The sequence below is a fragment of the Brassica oleracea genome, chromosome C3 (genome assembly GCF_000695525.1).
Source record: "Brassica oleracea var. oleracea cultivar TO1000 chromosome C3, BOL, whole genome shotgun sequence".
NCBI lineage: Eukaryota > Viridiplantae > Streptophyta > Magnoliopsida > Brassicales > Brassicaceae > Brassica > Brassica oleracea.
In genome coordinates this window covers 54091566-54104248 of record NC_027750.1, presented here as the reverse complement: position 1 = coordinate 54104248, position 12683 = coordinate 54091566, and the positions used below count along the sequence as shown (strand labels likewise).

General features: G+C 28.7%; 1 protein-coding gene across 1 annotated transcript; it reads left to right on the top strand.

Annotated features, from left to right (window-relative positions):
• Nucleotides 1-2161: 2161 nt before the first annotated feature.
• Nucleotides 2162-3313, top strand: LOC106330939. Its single transcript, XM_013769326.1, has 2 exons — nucleotides 2162-2832; nucleotides 2878-3313. The coding sequence occupies exons 1-2, from the start codon at nucleotides 2162-2164 to the stop codon at nucleotides 3311-3313; spliced, it is 1107 nt and encodes a 368-aa protein (XP_013624780.1).
• The last annotated feature ends 9370 nt before the right edge of the window (nucleotides 3314-12683 follow it).

Here is a 12683-nt window from a genome sequence, read left to right as displayed (position 1 = left end):
TCTGTGACAAGAATCACAGCTGTGTTGCTACTGCTATCATATTTGGAACAAAATTAGAATACCAAAACAAAGTTAAACTTCAAAAAATTATCTACAAGTAAACTACACATATCAGAAGCATATACGTACCTAGTAAAACAAGAAGGTCTGTCAATTCTCGATGCCTCTTGAGAAGATTAATAACTAGGAAAAGAGCAGATAAATCTCTATTACACATTAATTGGGTCTAACTATTGTTGTATCATAAAAAAACAATGAGCTTATACATCAATCGCATTTGACACCAAAAAAAAATACATCAATAGCAAACCCATCTCTAGTTTATTGATTGATACGTTGTGTTTCCAAAATCGATCTCTTACTTACCTTAGAGTTGCACCGATCATCAAAAACATACAAACTTTTCTCACTCAAATCGAATTGATTCAACGAAATAAACCATCAAAACACACACACTTCACAATATCAACCAAATGAAATCTAGGAGATATCAAAGATAACCCTAACAACATTTTAAATGGGCGAAGGCATACTTGCTGGGTGAGGATCCAGATCGTGACAGAATATAGGAAATTATGTTACTATTCAGTTTTAGATTATACAGATCTCTCTCTCTCTCTTTGTTAGATTGTCCTGGATTCTCTGTAACAACATTGACTATATATATAGTCCGGTAACTATATCAAACCTGTACAAAGATATTCACACACCGAACCAATATGAATAAGAACCAGATTTGAACTCAACTCACTTACTAAAAGAGCCAAATTACCAAATATAGGAAAGAAACCCTAACCTTTTTTCCAGGACAGAGGGCTGCGATTCCCTGAACTGTCACTCCGGGAAGGAGATGAAGAAGAAGAGCGCCAAAGAGACCTAGACGGACTCAAATCCGAGCGGGAAGGAGATCTGGAAACGGAAGGAGAATGACGGCCACGGCTTTGAGAATTCTTTTTTCTTCCTTTCTTATTCTATAAATTAATTAATCATTAAAAAAAAAATCTAAGTGTAAATTTTCCTTTAACTTTTTCCCTAAAATGTCATAACACAAGCTCACACTCATTCTCTTTTGACTTTCTCAGTCACGCTTGTCTGTCTTTGTAGAGAGAAAAGAGAGTTTATCTTGTATGCATGTTACTTCTCCAACTATTTTTCTTTATTAGAGTTGGATATCTTACAACATTACACACACATACATACTAATAGTAGATTTCTCTACTTACTACATGTTGTCCAAGTTGGATCTTCTTCTAGCTCCTCCGTTTCTTGCAGGCCAAGTCTCTTCTTCATCTTTCTTCTTTGTTCTGCTACACTTCGTTGTTCTTCTTCTAAGTGACGCCTTGGTCACTTCCTTCATTCTTATTTTCTTGTGTGGCAAGCTTTCTTGCTTCCACTTGTTCTTCTCTCTTGATTTCACCTTCTCTTTGTGTGTTTAATCAAAGGTTCAATTCCAACAAACACACAACCAACAACACAGACAACTTATTACTTTAAGCGATGGACAATTACAGCAACAACTCCAACAAAACCACAAAGACACTTCGTCTCTCAAAGACTACACTTTTATGGCGAACATTCTGAAAGCGAGAACAAAGTGATTTTTTTTTTTGACGTGAAGAGTGACTTGTTTTTTTTTCTTTTTGACGTCAAGAAGGTGATTTGTTTTATGAAAATTAATTGCTCTCTTTCTTAGAAATTAGGGTTTTCCGGTTTGGGGAGAGTAAACTAATCGACATGTTTAAGATAAAAGGTTAGTTTGTTAACCATGGTTTAACATTAAACGGCAAGATTGCTAATTTAAGGTGTTAACAGTTTTGGTAATGGTGGTAATGAGTCAAACTAAAATGGCTACATGGCCTTTAGTTGGTGTTTTAAAGGAATACAAAAAATTAGTTTGTGTATTGTTTCGGTCACTTTAAAAACCTGTGTATCAAGTTGAAAATAATAATTAATGTTGTGTATTTATATGGAATTTTCCCATTCAATTAATATATAGATATCTTTTAATAAAAAAGGAATATTCAGTTATATCCCTATTAGAGTAATAGGAAAATTAGGGCCAAGAGTATTGCTTACTTGGTGACCAATCCGACAAGTTAATATATCCTCTTACTTCTGATCAAGAGACTGGTTATTTATCCTCGTAACCTCCAAAGCAGCCATGTCTCATCTTCTCAGGCGGCTCAAGCGATCCTTCGGAGTAAGCCACCTCACCGCTTCTTCTCGGAGCTTCTCTAATCACATCTTCAAAGTAACACCTTGTGGAACTACTGTGAGAGATGGTGACGTTGGATATCTAGCTATCTACAGCTACGTTGATAACTTGATAGACTGCACAGAAAAGAAAGTGCCTATGGAGTTAGCAAAGGGGATGGGAACCACCATAGGAGCATCCCACGGCTGGGTAGCAACTTTGAAAAATGGGACCATTCGTCTTCAATATGACTTCGACCCCTATGCGTCGTATACAGACCCAAAACGCATTCCTCTGCCTCCTCTTGTAACTCTGCCTCATTGCCAAACCCAAATTGTAACCAACGTAGCCATGTCCTCTTCTTCTCCTGAGGATGAAGACTGCATCGTGGCTGTCAAGTTCTTGGGACCTCAGCTAAGCTTATGTAGGCCTGCTCAGCGAAATTGCAAGTGGAGAAACATCAGAATCTCAGACCCCAGCTTCTTCTCCTCCCATATAATGTACTACAAGAGAGATGGTCTGTTCTCCATGCCAGCTTCGGGAGGAAACTACACAGCATCATGTAATCTTGGGAGACACGTGAACGAACCAAAGATTCAGATGTTGTCGTACCCGAAACAACGCGTGTTTGAAGACATGTATGTAAAGAGCACGGGTACGTTTATCGAGAAAGAGTTTCTGAGAAAGTTCGACTGGAAGCACTCGGACTGGTCATGCAGGATGGAGCACTACTTGGTGGAGTCGTCACACACAGGTGAGACTTTTCTGGTGAAATGGTCCAAAGATATCAACCCACAAGACGGGAGAAGTGAATTGGACAAATTCCTTGTGTTGAAAATAGACGAGGAAGGAAACGCTGTTTATACTAAAGACTTTGGAGGTGAGTGCATTTTCATCTCTAAGGCTGAATCTTTTTGTCTCCCGGCATCTTGTTTGCATGACAAGAGACCAAACTGCATCTATCATTTAAGCGACACGAGCTTTGGAATAAAATGCATGGATGATGTTTGGAAAGAGAGGGGTGGAGACCTAGCTTTCCCAGGCCCTTTTTGGTTCCCACCAAAGCTAGACACCAAAGGTAAACGTATCCTTTCTTCAGGTATTCAGTATCCAGTGTAATAAAATTATGCTCTTTCATTGATTTCTTTTGTTGGCCTTCGTTGTTTTCTGACTCTAGTTGTTCTTTTAAATATACAATTCCAAAAGTATTTATCCTTATCTTCCCCCTTCACTGATCGATACTTGTCTTGATGTCACAAAAAAAAGAGGACTTTCTTGATCCATTCTTTTGTTTGCTTCACAAGTTTCACAAGTGCCTCCTCCTCCTCTTTATAATGAATTTGAAGTGTTATTTTTTTAAACTCTAAATATTAACATAGAAAATGGTGAATAAAACGACTGAAATCATTCATATAGGAGAAATACATAAGAAAATAGTTCACTGGACTGCTGGAACACGTACGAAATGATATCTGGAGATGTGATAATTCATTTTCTTCATAACCATCGTTTCAATATCAACACATTTTTCTGATTAGAACACCTGTTGTCAAGCGTGTGTTATGCCTAACCTTAAAGGTAATGTGTATTCTTGTAAGGAGTGTTAATTTGTACTTCACGAAACATATGCTAATCTTTTCCCCGCATAACACAAACATGTGTTTACATCCTATTGCAAACTGCAGAAAATTGCAGGTTTTCTTCATGTTTCTTTTGTTCTGTTTTTGTTAGTTTTCAAAGAAAAAAAAACAGAGGAACGTTTGTGTATGAGTGAGAGACAGTAGACTACTGCAACAAGAAAACTCAAAGACTTTTAACTTACCAAAACAACAGTTTGACTTGTTACTCTTCTTTTCCCATGTTTTCTGTTTTGTGGTTTGAGGACAAATAGGCATCATTAAATACATCCTGATCACCCGCTAGCTTATATAAACTAGATGGTGACCCGGATGATCGTGCGGATATGCATTTTCCGTTTTTGTTTTTTGTTTTATTAACTGATGTACTTGTAATATTTAATCGCATTACATTCACTAAGTCTTGAATATTTTTTCGTGTTAAACCATCTATTGTATGGCAAATATTTGATATCATATAAACAATTCATCATATATATGTAATTAGAAAATTATATGTGATATATAAAAACATTATTTATGAATTTAAAATATGAAGAAATAAAGAACTGTAATTTAGCATGCCATAGAAAAAAATTATAAATTATTATACATGTTTAAAGAAAATACAATGATTTTCAAAATTCAAAAATAAATTAAATATATAAAAACAGCTGATTAATATAATTAAAAAATAAATAATTTCATAATTTTATTAATAATAAATTATTTATGGGTTTGGTTTTTAGTCAAGGTAATTATTAAATGTCTATCCTCTAGACTATATTTGCGAAGTGATTTTGCCACATGTCCTTTCTACAATCAATTTCACAAAACAAATATGACATGGTTACTGAAATTGATGACATGGCTTCCGAAAAAATATGACATGGATAATTTCATTTAATGTTGATTTATATTTTTGGCAAATTTATTAGAATATGGTAATAATTCATATATTACATTTAATATTGATATTTCTTTTTGGTAAACTTTTTTTTAAATATGCTAATAGCTCATACATCATCTATAAAATAAATATATTCATATAACATTTCAAATTTCTAAATATTATTATTTTTGTATAATTATACAATTTGTATTACTAAAGCTTTCAAAAATTTCTATAATTTTTTAAAAAATTTAAATATCTAATCGTAAGATCATTAGTTTTTTATATACCTACAAATTTTATAAATATGTTTAGGCTAAGTTTTTGATAATTATACAATTTTATATCATTTTATTAGTTTTATAAAAATTGATTTAATATATATCTAACATATATTAAATATTGGTAAGAAAATAGTAAAATCTATAATATTTAATAAAATTTATTTTTAAATATAAGTTAGATTAAAAAAATTTCTTACTGCATATGGTGCAGGAAAACATCTAGTAACACTAATATGTAAAGGTCCATACTATGAAAGCCGTGTTGAGTATCCCGCAAATTTGTAATCTCTATAATATTATTTGAGAAGTCAGTTTCCTACGTGTCGCGCTCACGTTAACTTTCATAATGGTTTTTTATAATGATACCCTTAATGAACTAATAATATTATTTCTTATTGCCATTATTAACAATTATTTATGTTTTTTTTTTCTTAACAATTGTGATTAACTTCTGAATGTAATTTTCTTTTTTACTAAAGCATAAAAATAATAAAAAAGAAATATTTGTAAAATATAAACTTAGATTTTTATATAAAAACGAATTTAATTTTATTATTCTTTATGTTTCCTGCAACAAAAAAAAATATCTATAAATTTTAAATATATATACTTATAAATATATATAAACATAACTTCACAAAACAAATTAAAAAGAGAATAATTCAGATATTCTTATAAATATCTTTTGATCTGATAATTTTTTTTGATTAAAATTTGTATTGATCTAATAATTAATAAAGAAAAAAATTCTAAACAACATAAATGATTATTTAATATCTCATTCTTTTTCAAAAATGATTATATCTTATGATTATTTTAAAACCAAATAAATATTTAAAATTGTGTGGCTGCAACAAAATAAATAAGATTTATTATTTATCAATATATTTTTGATTGAATGATTAGAATTTTTATAAAAAATTTTATCAACACTTCAATTTTTTTCTAATTTTATCGAAAACAGCATATATCAAATTATACATAATCTTACAAAATATATCTTTCATCCTAAGATAAAAGCAAACAAAATTTAACTTAAAAATATGTTATTATTTTAATTTAATTGTACAAAAAATTGTAATCATAAAATTGGTACAATCCAGTATACTAAAACATAAATAACCAATCATTCTTAATAATTAAATAAAAAATATTATGATTTAGTGTGTAGTAGTGTTAAAAACCGTATATAAAATTTTAAAATATTACAAGTTATGTTTATTAATACAACTCTGATTTGATAGTTATGTTTTCTAATTTTTCTAAAACATATACCCATTTATACAGAATTTACAAATATAAGAGAATGAACTGAACTACATGAAATTAAGAAAATAATAATCCAATATTAAAATCACTGTTTAATTTAAATAAGAGATGTAATTTAACATATGAAAAATAAATATTTGAAATAATACAAAATAGTATATGTGAAATCACATATTCAATTAATATGGGAAGATAATAATAATAATATATTTTTATTATACATGAAAATTAAAAAATAACTTAAAAATTCTAAACAATCAAACTTTTATAAATTATTTTAATTCAAATATTACGTAAATATTTATATCTGTGCATGAGCACAGGAGAATCACCTATTATATAATAAAAAAAGAAAAAACTTATAAAGTTTAAAAACAAATTTAAATCGAAAATATATGTATGTATAATATGATTTCATTAACAAGGAAAATTCACAAAATAGTAATATTCCATTTAAAAATATTTTTAAATAACATACAATATACTTCTAAGTAATAAAATACTTTATATATCTATATTTTCTTATATGAAAATATATATTTGTATATAATGTGACATCATAAAAAAAGTTCATACATATAATCTTGATATTAGAAAAAGAAATATTATTTCTTTTTAAAAAATTTAAAAAATACAAAAACAAATAGTGTCAAAGTCATAAAATATTTTTTTATATATCTATCTATTTTCCTTGATGATTACATAAAATAATAAAATAAAATGATATATGTTTAATTGACTGAAAATAGTTTATAATAATTATTATTAAAAGTTTTATTTATTTTTTCATATATTTAGTTGATTATATACTTTCAATAATAGAAAGAATCTATAAATTAAATTTTACTTGGATAATATCTTTTCTCAATAACAATCATAAATATTTTTACTGCTTATTTTTAAGAGATTTAAGAAAACTAAAAATAAATTTTAACAAGAAACATCTTTTGATCAAATAATTAAAAAATATTTTGAAATAGCATAACACGGTATACTTTAACGAGGTAGATATATTATATTTTTTCATTATTAAAATTATTTTATTTTCGTAATTATTTAATCTGAGTCACTATTATAGTTTATCATTATTAAAATGTTTTATATCTCTTAAAAATAACCAGTAAAAACTTTACAATTATTTTTGAGAAATCATATTATATAAGTAAATTTTAATTTATATTTTTTCTATAATTGACTGATATTATAGTCAAAAATAAATAAAATATTTTAACAATAAGCATCTTTTGATCAAATAATTAAAAAAATATTTTGAAATAGCAAAAAACTATATACTTTAACAAGGTAAATATATTATAGTTTATCATTATTAAAATTATTCATTTTCGTAATATTTAGTTTGCTTTTAATTTGATGGTTTTATGTTTGTGGAATTTGATATAATCATAATTAAAATACCCAAGAATTGTTTTTTTTTAACAGCAAGACATTCACAGACTCATATTGACTCTGTAAACCAAATTGGCAACTCTGCATCCATATGAACGACGAAAGACGGTTGTTTCCTAGCACTATGTGCCAAGCTATCCGCCCTTAGATTCTCCGTTCGGGGTACATGGATGATGTCTGAGTTGAGGAAGCTTCTTCGTAAAAGCTTGATATCTTCCATGTAGCTTTCAAATGCTGGTCATTCTTCTTGTTCTGAAACCATCTTCACCAATTGAGAACAATCCGTTGCAAACGTAACCTGAAACTGTCTTAGATTCTTCATACATTCCATTGCCCAAATCAACGCCTCCACCTCCGAGTGAAGAGGTGATAGACACGCCCTTACATTCCTTGCTCCTAATAAACTATCAAAACCCGATAAGGTACTATACCATCCTTGTCCCGAAAATAGTTCCTTCTCTTTCGACGAACCATCTATGAAACACCATCGTCCTGTAGTTTCTAATGTAGGTCTTGTCTGTACTTGCATCTCCCTTCTTTGATCAGTGATTACCTGTGCTTCAGCCCAAAGTGCCGATTCCAGTTCTGCTAATCTAAGTGTTTCCCTTGGATCAATTTCCAGATTACTAAACACTTTATTATTCCGACCTTTCCATATATACCATAATATCCATGCGAATTGGTGGTCATCCATCTTTGGAGTAACTCTCCAAAAGAGATGATCCATGTTACAAAAAAACGAACAAGTAGGAAAATAGTTTGGATTCGATGGTATCTTAGATAATGCCCACACTTGACGTGCTGGAGGGCATTCAAAAAACACATGATTTATTGATTCCTCCGGGTCTCCACATCGAGCACAACAAATAGCTCCTTGTACTCCTCTCCCCCAAAGATTCTTCATTACCGCTATACAACCTGAAAGGAGTTGCCATAGAAAATGCTTTAACTTCGGCGGGCACCGCACTTCCCAACAGAAAGCTTTTAACGTATCCACTGTGGGTCCATAAAAATCTGGTGGTTTTTCCTTATCAGGATAGATCTGTTCCACTTGATACCCTGATTTGACCGAATATTTCCCATTATTAGTGAAATGCCATTCATTTCTATCTTCCATCTGATGTCTACTTAATGGAATACTTTCAATAATTTGTGCATCATGAGGATCCACCAAAGCCCTAATTGCCTCAAGATTTCAAGTTCGAGATTCCAAATTAATGAGGGAATCCACTGTGAGATCCGGGTAACTGTTGTGAATATTTTTGTTTGCTGGTCTCAGACGAGTGGCTGGTATCCAAGGATCATTCCATACTGAGATAAATGAACCTGTTCCCACCCTTTTAATTAGTCCTATACAAACCAGAGATCTAGCAGAGATCATACTTCTCTAGCCATATGACGGGGAGTAAGATCGGATCGGTTCAAGGGGTGAAGCATTCCTATAGTACCGTTCTTTAAAGACTCTCGAGAAAAGAGTGTTTGGCTTCTTAATCAGCCTCTACAGTTGCTTTTCAAGCATCGCCGTGTTAAAATCCATAAGATCCTTAAAACCTAAACCACCATTATCTTTAGGGAGACATAACTTATCCCATGATTTCCAATGCATGCCTTTTGTGCTCCCTCCTGGACTCCACCAAAATTGAGCAACTGCACTCGTTAATTTTTGAACTGTAGCTTTTGGTAATCGATAAATAGACATGACATGATTTGGCAGAGCCGTAACCACCGACTTAATGATCACCTCCTTCCCACCTTTAGTAAAAAATCTAAAAGTCAATCCATTTACCCTATTGTTCAAGCGTTCTTGAACAAATCCAAACACTTGGACCTTAGATCCCCCAAGGCTTTCGGGTAACCCTAGATAAGATCTCATTCCTCCTAAATTCTGAATACCCATAATATCTCTCAACTCTTGCCGACTGGACTCTTCAATCTCGTGTCCAAATTGAATTGAGGATTTCTGTGTAAATTAATTTGTTGCCCTGAAACAGCCTCGTACTCTTTTAAATCCTGAGAATGTTTTCTTCTCTATTTGCCTTACAAAAGAAAAGGCTATCGTCGGCAAATAACAAATGAGAGATTGCCGGACAAGCTCTCGCTACCTTCATACCGGTTAATTGTTTCACTCTCTCCGCCTTCTTATTATTCACAATTAAAGCCTCAGTACACTAGAAAATCTAATTCTCATTTTTAATATTATTTAAAATAAGTTTCAGTTTACCGTTCAATAAATCTAAAGCATAAAATTATTTAAAATTTATAAATATTTTAATTATTATAAATATTGATATGTGTTCATGAGCTTCCAAAATTTTATCAGTTATTTATGTATGTAAATTCCTATTGATTATCGCTTTATTTTTTAATATTCTTTAAAAACTTCATATAATTTGATAAATATTATGAAAATATATGCATATTGAATCGATAAATAAAATTATTTTTATTTGACATAAATATAATCAAAAATAATTATACTTAAGTTTGAATTTGAAAGAATATGTGTAACTCAATATACTCACAAAATGAGTGACTCGAATCATACATTTACCTAGAATGAGAATAAATAATTTTATAATAAAAAATTATTTATTTTGTAAATATGAATTATACGATTACTCAAAGTATATTAAAAATAAAAATAAAATATTAACCAACTGCTACAATTTAATTCTTTTGTAAAATTTATATATAAGTATGAGACTTCAGAATATTATCGTTATATTAATTTATGTAATTTGAAATCTGATACTTTAGTTTATCTTTTATTTCTATCTAAGCATAATATTTCTTAGGTTATACACAATTTTCCTAAAATATATTTACATATCTGAGACAATAAACAACCTAAACGCAAATAAAAAAATTAATTAAAATTTCAATATATGTAGAGTAAAAATATTATAGTTAAATTAAGAGAAATAGATGCAATCCAATATACCTAAATAATAATTAAATCGACTGCAAAAACAACAAACCGGACTATATATAACATATCTAATATTATATTTCTAACTAAAGCAATATAATATTATTAATATAAATTATAAATACAAATTATAAATTAATTTAAAATTAAAAGTAAATATCAACCAATTATTGTAGCATATTTACTTTATAAATATTTATATCCGTGCATGAGCACGAGAAAATCACCTAGCGAAGATTTTATTTGAAACAAAAATATGGATAATTTATTATTTACTTAACTATAGATAGTTGCTGAATATCATGTCAATATATCATAGGTACCTAATATTCGACATTGATTATAGAATTGGATAGACTAATAAAGATATTAACTGATTTGGTTTGTTGAGAAAGCTTAGGAAAGATCGATTTGTTTTTGGTTTGTTGAGAAAGGTTAACAAAAGTCGATTTGTGTAGGCACGTATAACATTAAGGAAAAAATTATATTCATACGATACCATTGTACTTATTGAAGCCTAGCTCTATGTGAGGTGAATGAGCATTGGACTTTTAATAACGGAGGATTTACCAAATATGAGTCAAAACTTGATTTTAAATACAAAATTTTACTCAAACTTGAATCAAATGAAAAACTAACCTAAAAGCCTTATAAAATAACATCCAATCTCCTTTGTGGCCAAATTAAAAAAAAAACAGAACTTATTTTTACGAATATAGCTCTAAAAAGTCGTTTGAGTCTTCTGAGATATTGTAAGTCGTTTAGACGATTTCCAGGGAAGTCTTCTGGTGTAGTTGATCTTAAAAATAATTTTTAAATTTTTTAAAAAATATTTTGACAAGTGAAAAATTAAAATCATGTAATTATAAACAATTTTAAGTGATATAAATTAAGATATAATAAAATTGAATAGTTTACCATTCAATAAATCTAAAGCATAAAATTATTTAAAATTTATAAATATTTTAGTTATTATAAATATTGATATGTATTCATGAGTTCCAAAATTTTACCAGTTATTTATGTATGTAAATTCCTATTGATTATCGCAAATAATAGTTAAATTCAAATAGTAAAATTAATCAAATTTTTAATATATGTAGAATAAAAATATTATAGTTAAATTCAGATAAATAGATGCAATCTAATATACCCAAAATAATAACTAAATCGACTGTAAAAACAACAAACCGGACTAGATATAACATATCTAATATTATATTTCTAACTAAAGTAATATAATATTATTAATGTATATTATAAATACAAATTATAAATTAATTTAAAATTAAAAGTAAATAGCAACCAATTATTATAGTATATTTACTTTATAAATATTTATATATGTGCATGAGCACGGAAAAATCACCTAATGAAGATTTTTTTTGGAACAAAAATATAGATAATTTATTATTTACTTAATTATAGATAGTTGCTGAAAATCATGTCAATATATTATTGGTAACTAATATAGAATTGGATAGACTAATAAAGATATTACGGATTTGATTTGTTGAGAAAGCTTAGGAATAAATCGATCTGTTTTTGGTTTGTTGAGAAAGGTTAACAAAAGTCGATTTGTGTAGGCACGTATCATTAAGGAAAAAAATATATTCATACGATACCATCTTATATATTAAAAAGTCACAACTTTGATTCATATGTGATTTTTTAAAAAATCGATCTAATATACATTCCTAGAAAGTCATGTTACATTTAATCTCTAATCTTATCATTTAAATTTTGGACTTAATAGAAATTTTTATTGGGCTATCAATAATTGAATTTAAACAATAGATGATCCATTAGATTTATAGATAGTATAAATTAAATAGATATAATTTAATGTTGTAATACTATACCTCCATATGTTAAATATTTAAAATTTTGTCGATGTTAACTTTTAAAATTATAAATATTTTATTTTAAATAAAAAAATCATATTATATAACAATGATTAATTTTTACTACCTTAAACCAATGAAAAGAAATTTTAAACTATATAGTTTATTTTTAAAATTAAACAAAAACTAAATGTTTAATTATTTACTAGATAATATAAATCTATGAAGCGAAAAGTTTAATTTTTTAA

Excerpts from the sequence above, each read along its gene's own strand:
- LOC106330939 (XM_013769326.1), top strand. The coding sequence starts at position 2,162 with ATGTCTCATCTTCTCAGGCGGCTCAAGCGATCCTTCGGAGTAAGCCAC. Across the intron at positions 2,833-2,877 it reads CAACGCGTGTTTGAAGACAT|AAAGTTCGACTGGAAGCACT; the intron begins GTATGTAAAGAG and ends AGAGTTTCTGAG.